This window comes from Gopherus evgoodei, chromosome 3 (genome assembly GCF_007399415.2).
Source record: "Gopherus evgoodei ecotype Sinaloan lineage chromosome 3, rGopEvg1_v1.p, whole genome shotgun sequence".
NCBI lineage: Eukaryota > Metazoa > Chordata > Testudines > Testudinidae > Gopherus > Gopherus evgoodei.
The window spans coordinates 140913879-140940863 of record NC_044324.1 but is presented as its reverse complement, the minus strand read 5'-3'; the positions used below and the strand labels follow the sequence as shown (position 1 = coordinate 140940863).

At 42.4% G+C, this 26985-nt stretch overlaps 1 protein-coding gene across 1 annotated transcript in view; it reads left to right on the top strand.

Moving 5' to 3' along the window:
• The window catches only part of TRIM67 (tripartite motif containing 67), a 53063-nt gene extending 28818 nt beyond the window's left edge, over nt 1-24245 (top strand). Inside the window, 6 exon segments of the mRNA XM_030556841.1 lie at nt 231-388; nt 2054-2192; nt 3726-4029; nt 12573-12735; nt 17529-17564; nt 18335-24245. Of these exon segments, the coding sequence (XP_030412701.1) occupies nt 231-388; nt 2054-2192; nt 3726-4029; nt 12573-12735; nt 17529-17564; nt 18335-18406 (872 nt within the window). The 3' untranslated portion in view covers nt 18407-24245.
• The last annotated feature ends 2740 nt before the right edge of the window (nt 24246-26985 follow it).

The following is a 26985-nucleotide window of genomic DNA, read 5'->3' as shown; positions in this document are numbered from 1 at the left end:
ATCAGCTGAATTTTTTTCAGTTTTCAGATACAATTTTTGGTATAGAATTTGAAAAATTGAAGTTTTCTACGGGGAAAACACATTTTCTGACCAGCTGTATCCCCAAGTAACTTCGGCTACTTTGCAGAATGCGGGGGGATTAAAAGGGAGGTGAGGGAAGTGATGGATCATCATATTGCTGACAACAGAGTCTGATGAGTAAGGACAGAATTACACTAATCTGTACTCAGTTCCCATTACAGTGCCACCAGTCCCATTACTGCAGCTGGAGAAGTGTTGTACCCGAAACAACAGTGTGACACTGGCCTGGAGGATGCCACCCTTTACCCATAATCCAGTGGAAGGGTATATCTTGGAACTTGATGATGGAGATGGCGGCCAATTCCGAGTGAGGACTTCATTCAGCATTTATTTGAGTTCTCTGTGTTATTGTTAAACTTCCATAAGGACATGGATGTAGAAGGGCAGTTTCTCTAATTCATTCCTGCTTCTGCAGTGCAATGGGGCCAAAAAGCTGCTGGATCATCCCAGATAAGGATTCCCCTTGCATGGAGATGTCTCTAACGAGTGTAGTCAGTTTCTGTGCTGCCCTCCTGCAGACAGAGGGCTTGTGGGGGTGGAAGGTGGAAGTTCAGTGCACTACTGTGGTACTCAGCTGGCTGATAGCCCCTTGCAGGATATAGTAAACTGGAGTTGGATAGAGAAGCCCCAAGGTTGCTCTAATGTATGCTGGGGTTGAACCCATTGTATAAATGGCCCAGGAATTGGAGAGGTTCCTTTGCAGATTTCACTGTTGGCTTCACCCAGCAAACAATGACCCAGGTCAAGAAATGTAATCCTGGAACAATTCTATTATTCATGAATTTCTGGGTAAATCTGGGTTTTATCTGAGGTTCTCAAAATCCTTTCTATGGTCACGGAAGAGCTCAACTCAGACAAGACTGAAGTGGTGATGGTGGGCTGGGGGAAGCAGCAGTAGATGGCAGAGGTTATATGACTCCCTTTGAAAGAATATGTGTGCCATTAGTTACTAATTTTTGCAACGTAGAGGTGATCTACAACCCCCACTTCTGCTTGACAATCCTATTATAGAATTGACTCAACCAACTTTTTATCATCTGCATCTGGCTTGGAGGCTGCAGTGTTTCCTCTCAGATGTGGACCTTGCCACCATTATCTAGTCCAGTGTTTCCCAAACTAGGGACGCCGCTTGTTTAGGGAAAGCCCCTGTCGGGCCAGGCTGGTTTGTTTACCTGCAGTGTCCACAGGTGTGGCTGATCGTGGCTCCCACTGGCCGTGGTTCACTGCTCCAGGCCAATGGGAGCTGCTGGAAGCCGCAGCCAGTACGTCCCAAAATTTCCAAAAAATAAAACAAAAAATTAAAGAATTTCACCTGTTGGAGATTGTCTAATGCTTTATCCAGTCTCCAATTAAAAATGTGGTTTCTTCTTCATCCCTATAGACTCTTACATTGCCTGACAGATCTCACTTATATTTTGTTTAGATTTTTCTCTTTCATAATTCCATCCCATTACTCCTGGCCATCCCCTTTGTGGAAATGTGTCCAAATGACGACTCATCTTGCTTGGTGTTTGTACCAGTCAGATCTTTGCAGCCATTTGTCACATTCCCTCTACCCCCTTAATTGTTGGATAGCCAAATGATACATACAAAGCTCTTTTTATCTTCAGAAATAAGCCTCTTCAGACCCTATATTCGTGGTTTGGATTTAGGCTCCAAAACTACATTGCTGTATATTAACAATACCCATAGGAGGATTGAGACAGCCCTCTTGAAATAACAAAACTATACATTTTAGACTTCCCTTTTTAATCTTTGTCTCACTCTTGCTGCCTCCACCTTTCTTTCTTGACTTCTCTTCTCCATGTTGAGCCTCACTGGATGTAAGTATCCCTACTATAATAATGTAAATTCTAAATTCACCTAAACATTGAACAATATTTACTTTTAGCTTATGTTTAAAAGTCTGACTGTGAGACCCTCTGTTGGGAAGAAGGTGGTGAGCTTTGTTCCTGTCTTTTTGAATGCTCAGGAAGTGTATGTTGGCAAGGAGACCCTATGCACAATTGATGGCCTTCATTTCAACAGTACCTATAATGCAAGAGTCAAAGCTTTTAATTCATCAGGAGTTGGCCCTTATAGCAAGACAGTTGTTTTACAGACATCTGACGGTGAGTTTGTTTTAGATCATTAAAAAATAAAGAGCTCCAGTTTCTAGCAGCCAGGTATTCACGTTCCATCACAGCCACCACTATACTTGGCATTATGAGTTTTAATAACCTTCATTAAGGGGCCCCAGGACTGAATGTGCCTAGAGACTGAGCTTCCCTCTCAGCCCTATGCTGACTCCAGGACAGGACTGATGTACGTTAGTGGGGCAGGATGGGGATGCCCATACTCCTGCTGCTCCTTCTGTGGATAAATAGAAGATATCAGATCCCCTTTAGCAGATCTTGGCCTTGGTGAGTGTACATGTGATTTCCATGTGCACACTTTCCAGCAGTAGTATGCTTTTGCAGATTTGTGGAGTCTAACACTTGCACACAGTGTTAGGATCAGTTGGGTACATGCACAGGATTTAGTGCTGGGAAAGAACTTGTGCAACTGTAGCTGCACGCAGCTGGTGGCTATGTTGTGCCCTCATTGAAAATCAAGCCTGCAGTCTCTGAGATTCTCAATCCAGCCCTTTCCCCTGCCTCAAATCCTCAAAAATGATAAAAGAAAAATAAAATCCAGCTCTTTAGACTTTTGGCATGTTTTAATTATTAGCAGCTCTCCAGGATTCAAATGATACAAGTGCATTTGCCTGTTGAGGCTTTGGGTTTAATTAAAATCGTGTTTGCTCTAGAGTACATAGTCATTTACACCACACACTGTGAATATCTATATGCCACTCCTCGTCTCCACCGCTCTCTCTGTCTTTGGTGTTTCAGTGTTTTCTTCACTACTGATACTAATTTCACAAGAGTGTTTGATAAGACTAGGGTGGTAATTCATGCTGTGTTCCCATCTAATTATACTTGACATCCATATGGGCACCACAAGAAGTTCATCTTGATTAATAATACTGTAAATTAATCCTGAAGCAAATACCATAATCATGCTCTGTATTTATATAGTGTTGTCAAAATATGTCAGTATAAAATATTTAGCTGTAAAGAATTTTTTTAAAATAGAGTGAAACCCAGTTATGATGAGCTTAGACACACAATGAAACAGTAATTCAGCAGAGACAGGCCTGAACCAAATCCCATATCTGAACAGCCCCAGACTTTGGGGAAGTCCAGAGCCAAATTATTTTTCTCTCTTATTTGTGCAGCAATAATTTGCTCAACAATGTACCAGACCCAAACAGAGACACTTCTTCAGGGAGCTTACAGCCCAAAAGGCAGGCCCAGATAGGACAAAACACTTTGGCTGGTTTACAGTTATACAGCACCTTTAATCCAAATAGATTGAAAAATGCATTGCAAATTTTACTGATTATGTAAATAACATAAAGCATTCTTACTTTTCTCCTCTGACTGAAATGCAGTCATCTCGGAGGTGAAACAGACTAGTTTAGAACAACAAGAAAAGAATATCTTCTCCACTTGAAAGTATGGTGGGAATTTAGGAGGGCAGAAATTTTCTTAAAATAAAGCAAATTTAAATTTTATCGCATCCTTTCCTGCTACTGAGCTGCCTTTATTCTTCCTGCACAGTGGCCTGGTTCACCTTCGACCCCTCTTCGGCCCATCGGGACATAGTCCTATCGAATGACAACCAGACTGCCACTTGTAGTAGTTATGATGATCGTGTTGTTCTGGGCACAGCGGCCTTCTCCAAGGGAGTACATTACTGGGAACTGCATGTGGATCGTTATGATAATCATCCAGATCCGGCTTTTGGAATTGCCAGAATTAATGTGGTCAAGGACATGATGCTAGGAAAGGACGACAAGGCGTGGGCCATGTATGTTGACAACAACCGCAGCTGGTTCATGCATTGCAATTCTCATACAAGTCGGTAAGCTCTGATCATGGATTTTTCTCATGGCTTGATTTTTTTTTCCCTCTTACGTACAACATATTTTAAAGATTCTGCATTCTTTTTCTTTGAAGCAGTGGGAAAGGTGATTTCATTACATTCCTCAGGATTCTTTGTGGTCACAAGGCAGTATAGCAATTAGGCAAATGCTAGCACCAATTGTGGTTTGTTCAAAATGAAGATGTTTCCTGGCAGTACTGAAAGCTGATTAAACCCAGTGATAAGCTATTCCCAGGGGTGAATTGAGGACAAGGACAGAGGAGGGATTGCCTTACTGATGAACGGTGACCAATCTGCCTTATTAAATAGAGGTATTGAATGGGATTCTTTGCAAAGCCTGTCAGTCTTCTTCAGCTAGAAGACTAGTGGTTGTACTGGAAAGTTGCTAGGACTGAAGGCACAAACTGGAGAAAATTTAGGGGTCCTTATCTGGGAATTGGGGGCTGGAGATAGTCTAAGGCTAAAATACTTAACTCCCCCTCCTATCACTGTGGAGATCGGCATTTATGTATTCTGCACCCTGGTTTTGTCAGGAAGATTTTCCCAGCATCAGCCAGCGTGTAACAGCCAATATCACAATATTGTAATTCCTGGAAATAATATGGCCTTCAGAAATGGAGGCATGGCTGGGAGGAATGCTGTGTAGAGTTAGTAATCAAAAGTGTGGGCAACCAAACAATAACAATTTAAAAGATTTAATATTTAAGTTAATAAAGTTACATGAGGGTTGAATTTGGGTCGAGGTGTATCAGGTAACTCTCAGGAGTGCTATGATGGTTTCATGTAAGTTTTGTGAGGGTAAATTGCAGACACAACTGCTCAGTGAAATCACAAGAAATATTTCTAATCAAGTGGCATGATTAGGGTTCGCTATTCATGTCATGATGTTTGACTTGATTAAATCACTGGATAATGCTTTTTTTTCATAGAACCATAGACTGGAAGAACTGGAAGGGACCTCGAGAGGTCTTCTAGTCCAGTACCCTGCATTCAAGGCAGGACTAAGTATTATCTAGAATTTTATTTAGTTACAACATTTGTAAGACTAAGAGAAGTAATTTACTACATCATCATCATCATACGTTATTTTGAGTCTTCTGATTATTTTTATTTGGTTATCCACATCTTTGATTTCTAACTTTATATTCTAACTGCACAGCCAGGACATACTTCTCTGAACTGACATATTAGTCCCACAAAATTACAACAGCATGTAGCAGAGTGAATTTGGGCCATTCTGTCTACAACAGTGTTTCTCAGCAAGTGGGTCGTGACCCTATTGGGGGTCACGAAAGTCAATCAGGGATGCCAAAAGGTGTCAATGGGATGTAGGCAGCGCCCAAGGCACTTTGGTGCTTTTGAAAAACTTAAGTATTATTAACCTTATTTTACAGGTATGGGAAATCGACACACAGACACAGATTGTAACTTGCCCAAGGTCACATATCAGGTCTATAGCAGAACCAGGAATAGAACCTGGTTCAGTGTCCTATTTACTGGACCACCCTGCCCCTCCTCACCCCACTATCTTGAATATTTGTTCCTTAAAACCAATAATTAAGAGAGTCTTGCAGTGATCTTGAAGAGGCTTGTTTATAATATTATCTTTTTTTCAGATATTAAGGGGATACTTACCTCATAGTCACAATACCTTAAAGTGGGTTTCTATATCTCCTGTAGCACGTACTGTATATTCTAATATGTATTTGTGTTTTAAAATATACCACAGTTGCTGAAAAATGTTTAAAGCAAAGGCCACTGCCAGAACATGACCTAGCAAAACTGCTGCAAAGTTATCCATCAAACCCTGTTCCCAGAACTGTGAATGGCCAAAAAACAAGAGCTCAATTTTTTTTTGTGAAAAATTTTGAATTTTCAATGTTTAATTTTATTACCCATTGGAATGAATACTAGACATTTAAAAAAAAATTGGGGGTGAGAGGAACCCCTCCTCCTCCAAGAATAGCCAGTAGCCAGGGCCCTTACTCGGGGTGTTGGAAGATGTAGATTCAATTCCTGAGACAAATCAGGTGAAGCAGGGACTTGAGCCTGGATCTCTTGCATCACAGGTGTATCCGCTAGACTATTCATTCTCCCTGTGGTTTAATTCCAACTTGGACATGAGAAACTTTTGTTGAAACAGATACCTTCTTGCAAAAAGTTTCAGTTTTGATGAATCATCATTTTCCAACAAAGTGATTTGTCAAAAAACTCTTGACCATTTCTGTTGTGAATATCATCTGTATATTTGTCTCTGCTCTAATGTATAATGCAGCCATCACCATGTTATAGGAAGCATCACAAATGACATGCATGACAACAAAGAAGTATTTTTTAAAAAGCCATCTTGGCTTCTGGGCCATTATAGATTGGCAAAAGAATTTAAGGGCCTAGCCAAAGTCTACTGAAGTCAATGGAAATTTTTCCATTGACTTCAATGGGTTTTGGCTCAAGTCCTAAACCAACATAGAATAAAATAACAAAATGTGATAAATTATATGAAAAGATATTTGTCTCTGTCCCTCTAGTGTCTTGATTGGATTTAGGGCAGAAGTAATTTTAAGCAGTAAAAAAATTAGTGGCCCTTGAAATAGCTGATGCTTTCTGAAAAAATGCTGGCAAATAATCTGTGGGACACTGTTCTAGAAACGTATTTCATGGATTCAATCCTTGGAGTGTTGTTACAGGCAAGCACTCTGTATTGCTTGGCCGCTCAAGAGCTTAGCAAAAGCTTTTTTTCCATGGACAGCAAACAGTGGACACATTTTGGCTTTCTGATCACTCTGCCTAAACGGGAGAAAAAAACAGCTTCCATGGATAGTGAATTGCCAGCTGTTACAGGAATATCTTTAAAAGGGACAAACTCATGGAGTGTTCACTAGAGTGGAGCATAACTGTGCAGTGCACATTTTTTTAATGTACATGCACTTTAATAGTATTAGTGCTAGGCATTATCTTTTTAACCACGGCAGCCAAGTAGGTCATTTTGTTAACCCTCTAGTTTCAATAGTCTTCTAAAAACAGCAGAATCTGCTTAACTGTCACTCCCCAGTGGAAATAGAAATATACCACTGAGTTATCATATATTTAATAAAGCTATTAAAGACTGTGAGGGTTACAGATACTATGGTAATGGGGGCCATTATAATTATAGATATCGAGAGACCAATTGTTTCAGCTTTCACAAATTTTATAGGAATGTATTAGGCTGTTAGATAAATGAGTGGGTCTGAAAATAAACATGGTCAAAAGTCCTAATCATGGAAATTGCTAAATTCCTTTTGCAAGGTGGCAGCACCTTCAGCTCTCATTGATTCAGCATCTTGCATAACTGAGCCCTAAAACATTTTTTTTAAAACTGACAGAAGATGACTGATTAATTTTAGTAGCCACAGCAGAGCATGGAATCAGTCTTTCATGAAGCAAAAGAAGCACAGAAGAAGAGGTACAATAAACTTAGGCTGGCAAATATCAATTCACATTTGTTAACTACTGGAAATAGGTGCACAGACACACCAGGTGTGCCATGTGTCCATTGGCTAGAGCTAGAGTTCATTGCAACGGAGCTGTTCTCTGGCATGGTTCCCAAATAAAGGAGTGTATACATTACAATGTATATAAAATTCCAACAACTGCAACAAATCACAAAGAAAAAAATCACTAAGAAGAGTTTGTGTCTGGAGCATCCTCAAAATGAATAATTAACCATCAGATGGGAAAAGCCCCATCTTGAGAACTTGGGTCAGAAATCGGTAGGCATCTCTTAATTGATTTCAATGGGCTTTTATCAGGCTGTTGAAGAAGCAAAGTAGGAGTGAAAAGAATCAGCCTTGCCATTAGAAATCAGAAAGCATTCAAATTATTGTAGGGTAGGTTTAGAAGACAAATACCAACTTAATTGTTAAACCAATTTTTACATTAACTAAAAGGTGTTTTTAAAATGTTAGGACCTGTGTTACAAGAACTGTGAAATTTTCTGCCATTTTCTAATGATATAGCCAATTGTTTCAGACCTATTTTGCATCATCAATTTGGTCATTCCCCTGCTGAGAAATATTCTAAAGTGGCAGGCTCCACTGCGAGACAACAGCATTATTCATGGAGGGCCAGATTCCTCCATCTTTACTCACAAACAGTAGTGCCTTCTCGAATTTCTTATGGATTAAGGTACTACTCAGTGGTCCTAAATCTCCAAACAGTCATACACATACTTAACTTTACACACGTGACTAAATAATCCAACAGGACCGTAGTCAATGTGAGTAAAGGTGGCAGAATTTGGGACCTAAATGAAAATGCTGAAAAATTGGTGGCTATCTCTACAAAGAAAGATTCTCATCCAGTAAATATTTATTTAGCTGCCTAAAGTATTGTAACAAATTGCTGCTGTTTCCGTTAAGTGGTCATGCAGATTGTTAAGACACTAAGTAGCTTCACGTAAAATGTAACATGCATTATCTCATATATAATATTTAAAACAAGTATGGAGTTATAAAAAGAAATTACACTAGAACTATCAGCTGGTCTCAAAAATTAGATCAACCCATCTATATCACTCAGGGATGTGAGAAAGCCACACCACTTGAGTGATGTACTTAAGACGACCTAACCCCTGGTGTAGCTGAACTAGCTACCACCTCTTGAGGAGGTGGATTAACTATGCTGATGGGAGAACCTATGTAACTGTGTTTTGTATGTGGATGCTGCTTAACAAGAAACATTTTGGATGTGGCATGGTGATCTGATTATTGAAAAGGTATGTTAGTTCTGTGGTGTGTATTATTTAAGGCCATAATTACATGAGTTCAGAGTCTGTTCAGCCAATTGGTTTCTAAGTTATATCCAAAGCATTCAATCAGAAAAAAACTAAATGTTAAAGCTGCAAAATAAAACACTCAGAAATCAGGAAATGCCTTGGTAAAGTTTGTCCATGCAACTTTCACTTTCCCACCATTCTCCATCATTACAGTGACTGGGAGATTGGTTTCAAAAGCAATGGACCACTAAGTGGTGTGTAGCTTTTGTGGGAACCACCAGAAACACAGGGTGATCTGCACTGAGATCCTTTGCCTTTGCAGTGACTCCCTCTCCCCTGCAGCCCTCAGCCATGATGTTAGAGAATCCCCTCTCTGCCTTTGCCCCTTTAACAAATTGCAGAGATTGTTCCAAATTGCAGCGGGGAAGTGATTAATGCTGACAGAGTATTAGTAACTTACCTGCTCAAGACCTGTGGGTTTGGTGGGAGGAGGACGATGCTGGAAAGTGGGAATACCTCCAACTCTGCCCCTTTCCATATGATAGATCATGATCTCAGGGAGGGGTTTCTGTTCAGTTCGGGGCTGGGGGAACACTACTGCACAGGCAGCACTCCTCATTTCCAGCCTGCAAGCAGGGCTTTCATACCCTCAGTCTGTGGAAGTGCAGGCACCTATGGCTCTGTGTCATTGTTAAGCACAAGGCTTCTCCGCCTTTTTCTTTCTGAGACTGCCACAGCATGCTATAAAAACGCCACAGCCCACCAGTGTCCCAACAACTGTTTTTTCTGCATATAAAAGCCAGGACCAGCATTAGTGGGTAGCAAGCAGGGCAACTGCCCAGGGCCCTACACCAACCCTTGTTGGCAGCCCACCTGACCCCTGTTTGAGAACCAGTGGTTTACAACACAATTCATTAGACTCAGAGAATCAATGAACTTCTTATATAGGTAGGAACATAATAACATCAAAAAGAGTGAAGCTTACATTTCTGCTCTTGGAGAGGATCAATGTTTCTGCTAAGTGACATTTTAAAAGATGACATAAAGTATATTCAAAAACTCAGCCGTATGCTGCAGGATGTAAAGCTGGACAAAATTTATAATCAAATCAGGTACTAAGAGGGGAAAAAATATGATCCATCAGAAAAATATCTCTGTTATCTCAGTGTTGCCAGTTCTTGCAATCTTTATCATGAGTCTTGCAATATTTGGAGTGTGTTTAGTTTTTTTTTAAAAGACCCTGGATTCATGTAATTAGGTTATGAAAATCTCATCTTGCATTTTAAAAAAATGTAGCTTTCTAGCCCTTCTGGTTATAGAGCAAATCTTGAAAACATAATCCAGAGTGACTATTACATTGGGAGGCAAAAAAGAAAAAAAAAAAGAATCCCAAAGTTATTATTTTGTGGTTTTTTTTTTTAAAAACTGATCTCATGATTAGGTGCGAGGACTAATTCTTGAGTTTTTAATGGAATACTGGTATTGTCTGAAGAGATTTCATTAGGGAAAGAATGTGCCATGTTCTCATTATCAGCCCAATCCTATTTCCACTGAAATCAGTAGGAAAACTCCCTTTGAGTTCATGGGGAGCTGGACTGAGCCACACAATGGTCTAATCATGTGGTTTTCAATCTGTGGTCTCAGAACTCCTGGAAGTCCACACACTATGTCTAGGGGGTCCAGAAAGGTTGTCGTTGCTATAGAACAGTGGTTTTCAACCTGTGATCCATGGACTGCTGATGGTCCACAGACTATATCTAAAGTTCCCAAAGGGTTCAGCACCTCCAGTTGAAATTTTGTAGGGTTCTGCAAATGAAAAAAGGTTTTAGACCACTGGTCTAATCTAAAGAAACTATCTTATGCCACCTGGTGGACAAAACTAAAACAGCCATTACCAATATAAAATTTCCTGCTCCACATATTTGGCCCTAATTATATTTTTCTGGTTGGCATGCATGTTATTGTTGATCACTAGACATTCTGATGAATATTACATTAAAATTGTGTTTATTCTCTGAATTGTGTTTTTTTTCTCTTCTGCTGTACATTTTAAAGAATATTATAAACACTGAATCTGTGCACGTCAGGCTATAATTCCCTTGCAGAATTCCAGTGACATTAAAAGCATCAGCAACTAGGGCCAATCCACATATCTAGTGGTTTTCTAGCTCCATGCTCTTTAAAGTAGTATGATATTATTCTTGCATATAAGAGTTGGCTGAATCTTTCATCATGGTAGGACTCTGGTGCTACAGTAGCTCTCAACAGCTGCTCCTGACACAACTGATTATCACCACTACCACCACCACCAAAACCCCAACACTTGAAACACTACTAGTCCAATAACTCAACACTCAGTCCCTGAACTGGCTCCCACTTCTAGCCACCAGCTTAGTGCAGTGAGGGAGCATACCCCTAATCAGCTTCTACTTCCACCTTGAACCAGCTCCTGCTACCCCTGCATTGGCACCATGCCCTCTGGCAAATCAGGTCTCTTCAAGTCAGTGAGACACCCAAAAATGGAGACACTCCAAAATCAGTAATCATTTTTTAAAACCTTATCCAGAGCTGTTAATCAATAAAAACAAACTTTGCTTGTTCATCTCTGTACCACATCACACACAATATCACAAAGCCATTTCTCGGTGCCAAACTCTCAGGTTCCCTGATCTCTGCACTTCATAGTAAACTGAGCTCATTTCCCCCCGAGCTGAGGGCAGCCTAAATTGTCTGTTATTTTTGGACATAATTTTTAGGTCCTGGCCTGCAACTAGAGCCACAGGCACCAACTTCTTGGGTGTTCAATGGCTGGAGCACCTATAGGGAAAAAATAGTGGGTGCTCAGCACCCACCAGCGGTACTGCTGATCCACTCCTTCCCTTTCCCCCCAGTGCCTCCCGCCCACCAGTGATCAGCTGTTCAGTGGTGTGCAGGAGTCCCAGGGAGGGTAGGTGGAGGACCAAGGGTGGGGCACACTCGGGAGGGGATGGAGCGGGGTCAGGAACAGGTGGGGTGCGGGTGAGCCTTTGGGGGAAGGAATGGAGTGAGGGTGGGGCCTGGAGCAGAGTGGGGGTAAAGCACCCCTGGGGAAAGCAGAAAGTCAGTGCCTCTGACTTGAGCAGAGTAAATCCCAATTGCTAGCTGTGATAACCAAATTAAAATAGAATTAATGTTGTGTATTTAGTTCAGGCAAAAAGGGATTTCACCAGTTATAAGCTACTGTCTGTTCTTATAATCTGTCTTCTAAAGAGTTCAATGTGCTGCCCTATCTGAGACCTCGAATGCACATTAACATTTAGGTCAGTTCCTGCAGCCTTTACTTATGTGAACATTCCTGTGGATTTCAATGAAAGCCCTTAGGATCAGTTCTTTTTTAATATTAACATATTCCCTCCAGAATGTGAGGTCTGAAGAGTACTAGTTTCAAACAATAACTTTTCCGTCCTCAATGTCTCTGCTCTGTCCTGTTAGTTTAACTCCCCCTTTCTCTGTCAAGCACTTTGAACTTTTTCAGCTCTGCCAAAATGTACCCACTGGGTGGATATGACCTTATAGAGCCTCATTTCTCAAGGCTGCCTGCATTTAGTGTGAAATGGGAACTACACATGGAGAAAAGGCCTTTAGCAGATGTCCTCCAACTAATACTAATTTTACCATGCTCCTCCACTTTCCTTTCACTTTAGTAAGACTGTCTCAAATAGAGAGAGGCTGGAAGGTAACAATCTGCTTTCTCTAAGATGGACAATATGGTCACTTTGTTTCTTAGGACAGAAGGGGGTGTTTCTAAAGGTGCCACTGTGGGCGTTCTCCTGGACCTAAACAAGCACAGCCTTACCTTTTACATAAATGGACAGCAGCAAGGACCTTCAGCATTTGAAAATGTGGAGGGTGTCTTCATGCCTGCATTAAGCCTCAACCGAAATGTACAGGTAAATCCTTTTCAGTTCAGTCTAACTCATTCAGCATGTCAACCAAAGGAGAAATCCTACTGCCTGTCAAAAGTTATTTCATGATTGCCAGAGAGAAGAGATCAAGATGCAACTGTTAGGTGTAAATATGGATTTATTTTTCACTTTGCCTAGTTTTGTTTGCTGATTGTATCTGGGCTAGTGCCACTTTTTAAAAGAAAATAGTTGGATTTAACTTTTTTGTATCACATCTCAGATATAGAGAAACGATGCTTTAGAAATACACACACACGCGCTTTTCTGCTGCTCCATCATCCAGGAAGCAGCAATGTTCTAAGGCCAGCCTCGAGTAAAAGCATTGATATCTAAATACTCTTAGACTTCTTATGTTTGGATATAATTAACTGCTGCAAGTAAGTACAATTTCAGCAGCCTGGTGCTAAATAAAGCTAAGAAAATGTAGGTCAAAGAATGTCTAGTTTGAAAGAGAAGACCCAGCAAGCAGTTCATTCGCACTCTTTAATTCATGACATTTGGAAACACTAATATATTCTCTGAGGTTGATGGTGTAAATGTAATTTATGCTAACCCAGGTTAACGCTCCTTTGTTCTGCTAAAATGGGGCTTTAATGTAACTGAGAATCAGATCCTAAATGTGCCCCAGCACCTGACAGGCTGGAGGGTTCACGTTACCCCAGCCTGAATCCACAATGACCAACTGTGGTACCTGCGTGGGTAGAGAGACTGCCGCACCTCATTAGTCTCTTCCCTCTGACTTGGGTTGCCTGCATGTTGGTATAACCCCAGCTGGTTCCTCTTTTTTTCCAAGGGTAGAGAGTCCTTCATTCCAAGGATGTCGCGTGATAGCAATAAATTTCCACTGAACAGTCCAGGCCCAATTACAGCTACATTTATACTAGATACAGTTCACTGAAGGAAGGAAGGACTTAGAAGTTGCACTAATAGTGGTCTGGGAACTGAAATTAAAAAAGTCAAGGACTGGCAGCTGTATTCTTATCATCTGTTTATTAGCAGTTTCTCAGTTCATCATTGTTCCTTGAAGCTGGTAGTCTCTGTTGGCTGTTCCCTCTGAAGTCCTTGTTTATCCTGCTTCCACAATGGCCCTGTTTCTTGTACAGGGGAGCAATAGCCTTTTCTTCTTCCCAATGGCCACCTCCTGGTGCACCGGGATCTCTGTGTGCTGGACCTCCCACTGGTGGTGAGCTGGTGGGCCCTGGGCAGCACTGCAGATTGTTCAGACAGGGTGAAATTCACCTGTGGTGGGAAGAGCTAGTGCACATCACCTACTCCCTGCAGAGGAGCTGTTCTTTGAGTCCACTGGCTGTACAGAAGTTCTAATGCATGCCCTGCGTGCCACAAGAAAGGTCTCTGAACAGACTATATGTAGGCTTGGAAGATTACAGTGGGGTGGGGCAGGGGTTAGGCTCCAGATCCAGGTTACATGAATCCATTGGCCCCAGGATGCTGCACAACTGGCATGGAGCTGCTATGGCTGCTAGTCCAGCCCATAGGCAGGGCCGGTGCAACCATTTAGGTGGACTAGGCGGTTGCCTAGGGTGCCAAGATTTGGGGGCGCCAAAAAGCAGTGCCCCCCAATTTTTTTTAAGTGGTTGAGCGGCCGCTGCTGCTGGGATCAAGAGGGACTCAGAGCTGCCGGCAGCATCCGCAGCTGGCAGCCCAGGGTGTCCCCTGGGTCAGGGCGCCACCGCGGCAGCCAGCAGCCCAGGGTTTATAGGGGGCAGGTTCTATATGTTTGCGGTGCTCGAGCACCAGCAATATTCAGGGCTGGGGGCCCTGCTCCAGCAATATTTGGAGCTGGGTCTCTCCCCCGGCCCTGCCTGGATCGGGCCCCAACCCCCGCGGGTCTCCCCCCTACACGCCCCGCCGCGTCCCTGCCTGACAGAAAGCAGCGCAGCGTCACTCCCCTGCCTGCTTCTGTTGCTAGAGTAGAGCGGCTCCCGGCAGAACTGCTGTTTGATGCCCCAGGGTCCTAGTGCCCCCCACTCCTACTGGCAGGGCAGGCTGCCCTTACCCTGTGCTTCCGCCCTTGCCCTGAGTCTCTCCAACACCCCAAACCCCTCAGCCCCCCACACCCTAATCCTCTGCCTCAGCCCTGAGCCCCCCCGCATCATGAACCCCTCATTCTAAGCCCCAACCCTCATCCTCCTGCACCCTAATGCTCCTCCCCAGCCCTGAGCCCCCCTGCAGCATGAACCCCTCATCCTCAGCCCCAACCCTCATCCTCCTGCGCTCCCTCCTATCCCCAAACTCCCTCCCAGAGCATGCACTCCCTCCCAGAGCGTGCACTACGTCCCCTTTCCCACACACTCCTTCCCACCCCCAAACTCCCTCCCAGAGCCTGCACCCCTCACCCTTTCCTACACCCCCACCCCCAGCCTGCACCCAAACTCCATCTCAAAGCCTGCACCCCTCACCCCCTCCTGTACACCCACCTCCTGCCCCAGCCCAGAGCCTGCACCCAGCACCCAAACTCCATCCCAAAGCCTGCACCTCTCTTGCACCCTAATCCCCAGCTCAGAACCTGCACCCCAGAGCTCTCCCCCCAAACCCCTCCCAGAGCCTTAGGCAAATGGGGGCAGAGTTTGGGGGGGCAGGTTCTGGGCACCACCAAAATTTCTACAAACTTGCCACCCATGCGTAGGTTAGCGTGCCACCGACAGCCCAGGGGTTCCACTGCGCAGTTGCTACTTCACTTCTCCTGCCTCCCAGGCTTGCGGCGCCAATCAGCTGTTTGGCGCCGCAAGCCTGGGAGGAGAATTAGAGCAGGACAGCGTGCTCAGGGAGGACGTGGAGCAGAGGTGAGCTGGGGTGGGGAGGTACCGCAGGGCTCCTCGGGCCAGGGGGTGGAGAGCTGCTGCGGGGGCAGGGGGCACACTTCAGGGCGAGGAGCTGCTGCAGGGCTGGGGGGACGCAAGATGGAAGTTTCGCCTAAGGTGCGAAACTTCCTTGCACCGGCCCTGCCCATAGGCAGGGGTAGTAGTAACTTCCGGGGTTTGTGAAGGAGCTTTACACTCTGGGCATGGGTGGAATTCCCATTGGGAGTGCAGGTGCTCAGCTTTTTTGAAAAGGGGGTCACTTTCTAAGTGCCTAAATGTGGACTCAGGCACCCAGCAGGTGATCTGTGAGTGGAGTGGAGTAGTAGAGCACCCTGTACAGTGGGGCCCTGATTAGGGGCTCTAGGCACGACTGTAATAAAGTTAATACAAAATTCTAAGAATTATACAGCTTTTCAGACGTAACTCTGCAGGGCACTCCGCATAGCATGTTGCAAAGTAGTTAGGCATATACAGCCGGTCACATCAAGTTAACAAAGAGATTAGACACCCAGACTTTATTAATAATAATTCAAAATACTCCAAACTAAAACAATGATCCTGCGTGTGTTTCTTATTATATTATTAACATCTTAATAATTTGTTATTAATGGTGCCCAAATACGCCAGTCAAGATTGGGGTGCCACTGAATTTTTTTTTTAAAGATATGATCTATTTCAAGCAGGAATTATTGTGGGAAACTTCTGTGGACTGTGTTTTACAGGAGAGCAGGCTAAATGATCACAATAGTCCCTTCTGGCCTTGGAATCTATGAATCTGTGTACTAGGTGGTATACTAACATGTAGAAAGACACAGGTCTGAGTCTCAAAGATTTTTAGGCTCAAGATGCAGATAGGCACTTTTTAAAATACCAATAGGTGCCTAACTCCAATTTTCCACATGAAAAACCCACTAGGCACCTATCTGTATCTTTAAGCACCTAAATTCCTTTAAAAATCTGACTCATAGTTCTTCCCCCACAGATCATAGAATCTAATAGATCAGACAGACACACGATACTAGGAGAATGACACTGAAGTTACATGGCTTGTTAGTTAGGGCCTTTCTGGTAGTTATAGTGCTGCAATCCAATTCCTCCATTGCCCAGGCACCCCAGCCAGTCTGCTACACTATTTCTGTCACAACATGCCCTCCATTCACTCTGCCCTATCCATGGAACTAGATGCAGATAAGGGGGCAGGGGAGAACACTTTTGTGAGTTTAAGCTTGAGAGACCTCCTGGGAGGTGTTCAGATCCTACAGTGATGGGTGTCATTGTAAGAACCCTGGTAGATCACAGCAGTGTCAGGCTACGGTGAGTGCCGTAAAATCTCCTCTGTCTTACACTGACAGGGTAGCAGGGAAAGGTCTACCAGGCTCTGCATCTCCCCAGTCTGCTTTCTATCTGCCTCATAACCCCTTGGGCACCCATTCCATCTGGGGTCACCCTTCCTGCTGTCAAGAAGCAGCTAGTTCAGCGGTGGCTGATAAATGGTTGCTAGTCTTGGGAAGAGTCACAAACACCTGGCAGCTAGACTCAGGGTAGGTCTACACTTAAAAAGCTGCAGTGCCCCACCAGTGCAGCTGTGCCACTGTATCACTTTAGTGAAGATACCATGCTACTATGCCGACGGGAGAGCTCCGGTCAGCGTAGCTAATCCACCTCTGCGAGAGGCTGCAGCTATGTCGGTGGGGGACGCTCTACTTCGGGGGTTAGGTCAGTATAACTGCGCCACTCAGGGGTGTGGATTGTTCACACCCCTGAGCAACATAGTTATACCAGTGTAAGTTTGTAGTGTAGACCTGGCCTCAGAGAAATAACCATTTGTATGTTGGGCCTCCCCTGGTGACATTAGGTTTTCACTATTAACCATATATTCTTGGCCTTTACAAACGCTTTGTACTAAGGATGTCCCAATTTGTATTTTAACTAAGCAATTATTTCTTTTCTGCACAGGTGACTCTGCACACAGGACTGGAGGTGCCACAGAGTGTAAGACAGCCAAAGCTGCCCAGTAACTAACTGAGCTCCTGCTGCCTAACCCTATGCTGGATTTTGTAATCTTTCTAAATACAATTTGTCATTATTCGCTGTCAGTAGAAAAGCAGTGTCATCCCTAAATTAGACTAACACTTATGCAGAACATTGCTAACTAGCACTGTGTGATCTGATAATTAATATTAATCCACATCCATTTTTAATTTTACATTGGTAACAAGAATGCTTATAGAATTTTTTTTTATTACAATGGGTGTGCATTCCTGCATTTTAGTACAAAAGCACATATATACAGCACACTACAGACACATAGTGACAGCTAAAATGAGCACATTTTCCCTTTTATAATTGGATCTGCGCTTCACATGATTATTGTGAATAGATGATTAACAGTGAGGGCAACTAACCATTGGAACAATTTATCTAGGGAGGTGATGGATTCTCCATCACTTGAGTTCTTTAAGTCAAGACTGGTTATCTTTTAATAGCTATGCTATAGTTCAAACAGAAGTTGTGGGCTTGAAGCAGAAATTACTGGAGGAGGTTCATTGCCCTGTGTTATGCAGAAGGTCAGACTATGTGATCATAATGGTCCCTTCTGGCCTTAAATGCATTTATTTATTATGCTCCCACTGACTTCAATGGCAACAAGATTAGGCCCTACGTACTTTTATGCAAAATTAGTGCTCATTTTAGTTAGCACTAGGGTCTATACCTAGTGGGGGTAAAAACTGCTCAATAAACCTTAGTGCTTCTCATTTCAGTGTGACTGCAGTGGCTTTTGGTCTCACAAATGGGAGAACTCATTTCAGTTACCAGCAACAATCATCTTCTGAAAAGGAAGCAGAGGAGAGTTCAGTGAAGTGATTACAGATGTTTCTTTAAAAATGGTATACACAAAATAGACTGTGTTGGGAAGAGGAGTGATACTTTTATAGCCTTGATCCTGACAGATGCTGAGCACCTGCAGTGCCCATAGACTTCCCTGCGAGCTGTGGATAGCCAACATTGGGAGCAAAGGTCTTAATTTTCTACTCAGCTGGGATGAACTAATTAAGGCCCTGATCCAGCAAAGCACTTAAGCATGTGCTCAAATGCTTTGCTGAACTGGGACCTAACAGTCTTGTAGGTTTTGACTTTATCCTGCAACTCAGGAATTTTGTGGTCATCTGAAACATATGAAAATGAGAAGCCTTGTCAAATGGCATCCACAAAAGTAAGTGACTGATTGGCCACTGATGGTTTCAATCCGTGGCAATACTAGATAGCACCTTTGCCAGCATGCAATCAGCAGTAAATATTTTGATTCTCAATTTCTTTCTCTCTCTTAACAAAATAATGTGTGCATGTGCGTATTTTGCTGAGGGAAGAGTGGTTAACTGAGCTAATCTATAGTAGCAAGTCCTAACAGATTGCATCATGACACTGCACCTAGAACTCTGCCCTCATGATCCAGCCTAAATGTAGCGCTAATAAACAGAAGTACCATAGCCTGCTGTATACTATTGTTATAATATTTCCTTTTTAATCATGCTTCCTACACACACACCTGTACACATACACGTGTACGCCCATGCCCTTAATATATATGGCACACAGATTTTAATGCGTTGTATGGTCAGTATACCTGAAAAGCAATTTTTAAACCAAAATTCCAGCTCCTTGCCTTGTGTAAAACTTTAGGCACAGGTCTATCCAAGGAGCTCTTCTTGGATGGGATGCTGGAAATCAGGCACATTGCTGCAGGCGCACATATGATCTCCAGCTTAAGTGCATTCCCCACTACAGGTAATACCAAGTGATGGCAGATTCCAATGTGACAGAAGGTCTTGCACTTCTGGTTACAGGAAAGGTGCCATCTTAATGAACAGCCATTGGGGAAGGGTGAAAAATGGGATATTAGAGCAACCCAGAATGAAGTAGTAAGTCAAAAGCAATCAATAACCATCTGTGCAGGATGCTTATTGCCACCTATTCGTTTTATCCAGCCTCCCCTTACAGACAGAAATGTAGCTTCTTTTATATCACAACTGAACTAGAAACCATAACAGAAAAAAAAATCCTCAAACTGTTAAGTGGAAGAGCAGATATGCTTTCCTCCAAGACTGCGATATGTTCTATTAGTGCATTTTAAGACATGGAAATAACTGTGGTGTACTAAATTTCAATTTGTTAGAAGTTTAGCAGAGATCAACTGTGTTTTCTTTGTCTGTTGTTTTTAAATACCATCTGACCCTGTGCAGGATTTTTTAATTCAGTGGGTCTGTTTTCAGCCTACCTCAGCTAGAATGCTACAGGACCCTGAATTTCCTCTTGAGTGTGCTCACTGTAAAGTTGTCTTCTACTAAAATAGAAGTTGTAACAGTAGTCTTGGCTTTGAGTACAGCTTTACAGAGCAGCACATGGGAATGGTGTGTTTTAAGTTGCATATGGATTTTTATACTACGTAACATCCTATGACAATTTTGATACAAGAAAGCACTCCACTTTTACTTTTCTTATTCAAAACAAGAGCACTGCTTGTATAGGACATAAGGACTGAACTTTTATCTTTATGCCGAATACCTGTGAAGTAAAATTCACATGAATTTAAATCCTTCCAATCCACAACCACTGCAAGCTGTTTAAAGTGAATTCTGAAAGGGTTTTGGAATTGCTTTTGATATCTATGTTGTTTTTGTTTTTCATAAGTGCTTCTGTGTCGTTCCTTGTGTGTCACTCCTCAGGGTGCAGTTGAAGTTGATTTTTCTTTTTATTAAATGAAAAATACAGGCTGATACAGGTTTTGAAGAGTTAATGATATGTGGTAGGGGCACACTCCAAATTTGTGCAGAAACACATGGACCTCTCCATTGCTGTTCTCTACACATTCCAGCACTGGTAGAAGTATGATGCAGACTAGTTTAAACTGCAGTCCCCTTCCAACCTAGAAAAACTGCAGAATGGAGCAATTAGAAATATATATCCTGTATTAACATTGTCAATTTTAATTGGACTAAGTCTACAGAGGGTGAGTCTATTTTTGGTTGCATATGTGTTTTAAAGACTTATATTTGAAACTAGACCAAGCTGCCCTTATGAAGAAAATTTTAATGACTTAAGCTGCGTGCATTCTGGTAGCTTGTCTAACAGTGGTAATGAAAAATAATTAGAACTAGACTGTGAGATTAGTTCTGCATTTGAATACACATGCGGAGCTCCCATGGATTTCAGTGGGAACCTCACGTGTATATGTGAGGGCAAAATTTGTCCCTTTAAGACCAACACTGCATAAGGAATGAAAGCAATTCACTCCTCTGTTCAGGCTGGAAGTAATTCACTCCACTGCAGATCACTAACACAAGGCCCTTCCATCCACAAAGCCCTGCAGGCTCTGTGGTCCTCTTCTCAATATCTGTGCACAGAGGGGAGCCTGGGTCTGTAGAAAGAGGGAGGAAGAGCAGTCTCACATCAGGCGCATACTCCATTCCCTTCCACTTCCCCCAAGCACCTCCTTGGGGCTGCAGCTCTGCAGGCCTTCAGGGGTTCAGGGACCTACCTAGGCTCCTCCAGCTTCTCCTCACACGAGCTGTGGGGAATACAATTTAACTCATGTTGCCACTACCCCCAATGCCTTCTTTAGCAGGAAGCCCATGGGAGTATGGTTCTCGTACAAGTTGGGCTGTTGATGGGCCAGGAAGGATCAAGATGGTAGACCAGGGAATCCATTTGGGATGCCCCTTGCTTCCTTGAGATCTGTGTAGATCTCTGGGGATTATGGGAGATCGAGCTTCCAGCATCTTGTGTGTGTGAAACTCTGCCTCCTGGCCAGCTGGACAAGCATAGAAGTTCTCTCATGAAACTCCTCCTCTGGGACAGTATATCCCAGGTGAGGGACAGCAAGGCCTTAGGCCGTGGAATAAATTTTACCTATTACAGTTTGCCTGCTTGGGTGCAGACTCCACAAGACAGAGGTAAATTGATTTACAGAGTTTAAAAAAAATAAAAAAAAAAATCTTGACCCCTGAGAGCTTAAATTCTGTTTAAATTAAAAAATTCAGGTATTGACTCCTGAATCCACACACTTGGATTGTCTCTACTACTGTGAAAGGAAAAGACTACGGTTTGGAGAGTGACAAGGGTCCCTTAATTTCCATCACACCGCTGTGTGATCCAGAATATTACCCCTTGTAAGCCTTCCTCTTAGTTCTTTCCTCTACAGATTTCCCCAGTATATTCAGTAAAACAGATTAGAAAACTTGTGCGGCTATAAAAAGTGGCAGGAGAAGAGTTTCACCTCAGGACCATGCTCTTCTCCCCTCCACTAACCCAAGAACCTCTGTGGGTTCCAGCTCTACAGGGCCACACACCATTGTCAGAGCCACACACTGTTGTAGACCTATGCAGCCACTACTGGCTGCTTTTAATTAGATCAGTTCAAAAGAAGCTCACACAAAAGTGTTGCTACAACCTGGTCAGTTTGCCCCTGGGCCTGTCAGACAATCCCTTGTTATTTCCCATTTTAAAAGGTACATAACAAGCACATAATATATATCTTTAAAATATAAATGTTAGTGAAGAAAGCTGTGATTTATCCAGAATTTGTAGTGCAATTTGGCTTCTTAAATTTAGAAAAGACAGGTGAAACCAGTGTCGTCTCCCATAGCCTATATAATTAAAGAGCGCTGTAGAGGACAAATGTACTTATATTGGACTGAAGGAAAAAAAATCATGAGATTACGTATATCAGAGTTTAAGAGGAAAAGTATTAATGTAATTTATTATATACATAATATTCCATCATATTGTAAATAAGAACACTGTAATGTATTGCTGTAGTTGGTTTTGGCTGGTAATCTGTTGTACTGTAGGTGTTATGGGGTTCTGTTTGTTTGTTTTAAAGTGTAATTTAAAAAGATGGCAAAGAGCACTGGATACCCTAGTTTCTTAGATGTTTTAGAGCAAGAAGAAATGTGATATACAGTTTTTTTGCCTTCTTACTTTAATATGGATAATATTGAATAAACAAGGTAAAGAGATAAAATCAAGACTAATCCACCACCAACAAATGCAAAGCACTGTGTCTGAGATTATGATCTAGGGATGTTTACCAGACTACAGCTCTGCTTTGCCGACCGGGTCCCATGAGAAGGTAAGATGCTGAAAAGTACTGGAATCCTGCATTCCAAAACAGATAGTTAACAAAGCGAAACTGTTAGGCCTAATCTCAGGTTTTGCCACCTTTGCAGGGTCTTTTTTAATAGCAAAGCAAAGCATTAAGCTTGCTATAGAATAATAATAAAACATCTTGGCCAGCTCATCGATGGAAGAGAGATTACAAGCTCATTGAGTCCTTCAACAGGTTAAAGTAATATATCAAACATTACAAAATGGTATGTTCACATGTCAAAGACCTCACTGGTCCCTGAAAATAAGATTCTGTCTTTTTGTTTTGTTTTAAAGGAAATGAGCTGTTTCTAATTTTTATTGACAGCATTTGTTTGGGATTCCTCTGATCAGTAATGCTAGTTGTCCACATGAAACAGAATGGGAATTTCAAGCACAAATCCATTTAAAATGCATACAGGCTTCTTAGGTGCAGAAGCCCATGCAAACCACAGAGAATAGATGTTCTGGGACTTCTGCATCCTTGCACGATAAAGAAAATGCACATGTTTTTTACTGAAATGGGTGTTCAGTAGAATTTCTAGGTCAAATGAGCTCATGCTACTGCAAACAAATCCAAGTAGAACAAGATGCAAAACTAAATTTCATGCCACTTGGAGAATTTCCAAGTTTATATAGTGGATTGGTATGTGAACATTTAGGGGTCCAGACTTCATTCTCTCAATACAGCAATCATGATGTTCACCACCATTGCAAAAATGCTGTCAATAAAAATATCAAGCTTTCTAACTAATGAATGGAGCAAAGCGAGGAGACACAATGTGATGAAATGTTAGAATTAATGCATGAGTCAGAATTGCTGTTTTTTCTCCAATTGTGATATGAAGCATGAAAGACATTAATTTAAATGTTGGCAAAAAAAAAAGTACAAAGGAATAAAACAACAGTGTTCACATCTGGTTAAATAAAAGACAAAACTTGTTTCCTGATTTCTTCCTAACCATGACATTTTTCTTTTATAATTTCCCATAGTTTCCATCAATTGGAGCTGGTGGAATATATATCACTTCTGTATATGTACGTCACCAGATCAAGAGGAGAAAAATAAACTTTTTATAATTTTGTACCTGTAGCAAAAGTTTGTATTTTTTGAATTGGAAACAAAACTTTTTTTGTCTTTTGGTCCAAGTCTGACTGTGTATTAATATCTTTTTTGGAAAACCTGACCTATGAGTTTATGCTGTTTTACAGATTTTAAATAAATTCTTAATACACTGCCAACAAATTCATTGATGGTGCCTGGTTTACTATTACTGATAAATTGCTGTTATAAATTCAAGTTGCACTCATACAATGCAACCAACAATTTGGTAAAGTTAGCAGAATAACCTGCTGATTTAATGGCAGGGGAAAGCTGAGGAAATTCACCTTCACACAATTATTCATTTTCTGGTTTAGAACACTTATTTAACTTCCAAGGCAGGGAATGAATCCTCCAATCAGCTGTATATTTTGTATGGGTTGCACTGAGCATTTGTGAAGTGTATTCTGACATGTTATTCAGCTCAATCTATAATCTAATTGTAATACTATGAAAGCAGATGATCTGATTGCCAGAAGCTGGGAATGGGTGGCAGGGGATGGATCCTTTGATGATCACCTGTTCTATTCACTCCCTCTGAAGCACCTGGCATTGACCACTGTCTGAAGACAGAATACTGGGCTAGATGGACCTTTGATCTGACCCAATATGACTGTTCTTATGTTCCTAATACCTTTGGGCTCTACTGAAGACACATTGCATGCAGCCACATATAAAGTACATGAAACTACATATTTAGGCTAGCAAGGGACTGAGAAATGCTATGTAGGCAGCAAACTCAACCCCTGGGAGAAGGGAAGTACCTCACATTCCTTGTGAGTCTTCCACGGTTATTAATATTAAGCAGGGAGCTATAGTGGGAACACCTTGTCAGGAGATGGTGGCTGGACTCAAGCATAAAGGCAGGGGTAATCATAGTGTCAGGATAGCATTCTGCAGGAGACTAGGTTTGATGCCCCAGTCCCTGGCTCCACAGGTTGGTAAAAGCTGGGTGGGGAAGAAACAGGTGTTGGAAGAGGGAAGACTCAATAGTGACGACTGCAGCCTTTCTGGGGATTGTCAGAAAGCTTGTGATTAGGATGCGAGGACTGGAAGGAAGAGCACTTAAGGAAAGGGAACCTCTCAATTCCAGCAGGATGCAGAGATTCTCCCTCCTTCACCCAGGAAGAAGGCAGAATAAGTCATCAGCTTTCTTTTGCTACTAGTCCAGTCAGAACTGGTTGTATACCACTCACATTTCATTGCATTTTCTACCTCCAACGTTTACTCAATGGCATTGCTCATTACATAAGTTTTACCATTTTTACTTAACAGTAATTAAAGCTACATATTTAACCAGAAACACGGAGTTCTACATGTATCAGAGGAGTAGCCATGTTAGTCTGGATCTGTAAAAGCAGCAAAGAGTCCTGTGGCACTGTATAGACTAACAGACGTATTGGACCATGAGCTTTTGTGGGTGAATACCCAATATGTCTGTTAGTCTATAAGGTGCCATAGGACTCTTTGCTGGAGTTCTACATGTGTGTAATATAACTACCTTAAGAGTTACTGTTTGTCAGGATAACATTTCAACAGCATGAGCATATGAGAATTTTCAGTTATAATACAAGAGGAAGAATTAGGCTTGTGTGTTCAGCCTTCTGCATTTCCGGAGTGTACTGCTTTTATGAGCAACTATAACATTGCTGGTTTTGGCACTTAATTTTCTAGGTTTTTTTTGTAGGGAGAAGAGGGATTATATAAAGAAAAATGTTGCATCCAGTGCTGCTCAGCTCCTTAACAGATCCCATGAGGTTTGTGCTCTAGTTCTGCAAAGATTAGGAGCTCTTTATGACTGAAGCTTTGCTCCTGCATAAATGTTAAGGTGGCTGCATCCCTATAAGCTTCCTAAGCTCACTAGGGTCTAAGCACCCATAAAGTTCAAGGGATCTAAGCAACTGAAGCCAAGGAAAAAAGCTTGAGCTACCTTAACTAAAAGGTGGAGCAGAGAAGAAGTGGGCTGGAGGGGCTGGCAGTGAGTGTGAAAATTCAAGTTACAACATAGCAGGGAGGCAAAACTCAACTGCTGTCTTAACCAATTTTGAAACATGAGCACTTGGCTTTGCAGTGAACTCATCTCTGAGCATATAATGTCAATTTAACATTTTCTACCAAGCATGCTCAGTGGACAATGCTCAATATGCAAAAACGACTCATTTGCTGCATACCCAAGTTAGCCCAAACAGATATGCAATTTAGTCTTTGTTTAGAATGGTGGTGAAAGTGGCTAAACAAATCACAACTCAAGGATCATGCAGGGTTGGATTAAGGCATAAGCATGTGCCTGTGACCCCCACCTCAGGAGTCAGGCAATTGTTAGGATCGGAACACTCATTTTAAGATTATAAAATAATAATAATAAAAAAAAATTCTAGCCCTTATGGTTGCAAAATAGCCCTTGAAAACATGAACAGAGTAATTAATGCAGTGATGCTCTTCACACAACGCACAGTCAATCTGTGGAACTCTTTGCCAGAGGATGTTGTAAAGGCCAAGACTATAAGAGGGTTTCAAAAAAAAAACCTAGATAAATTCATGGAGGATAGATCCATCAGTGGCTATTAGCCAGGATGGGCAAGGATGGTGTCCCTAGCCTCTATTTGCCAGAAGCTGGGAATGGACAACAGGGGATGGATCACTTGATTACCTGTTCTGTTCATTCCCTCTGAAGCACCTGGCACTGGCCACTGTTGGAAGACAGGATACTAGGCCTGATAGACCTTTGGTCTGACCCAGTATGGCTGTTCTTGTGTTTGCCTGAGTTAGTTGAGAACCCTAAGCAGTAGCTACAAGAGGTCTGAACTGCCCCTTGCATTTCAATGGGGTATTAATGCCAAGACCCTACTTTGGGGGACTGTCCCAACACCACCCCCACAGAGGACAACCCATTGATAAATATGCCCTGGCAGTTGAGATGAAGTACTGGGGAGCCCTGGCTGCTGTCCTTTCACTGGGGAGGTAGAAGTGGGTGAGCCCCTTCTGCCTCTGCTGAGGAGAGGACAACATACAACGCCACTCCCAGGGAGAAGGGAATCCCATGCTGATGCTCCTGCTTCTCTGTGAGGAGAGAAGAGCCATGCTGGAGGGCTCTGTCATACCTTCCACATGGCCCGAGATTGCCTTAATCCATCCCTGGTGCCGTGCATGTATGAAGTGTGCTTTCTG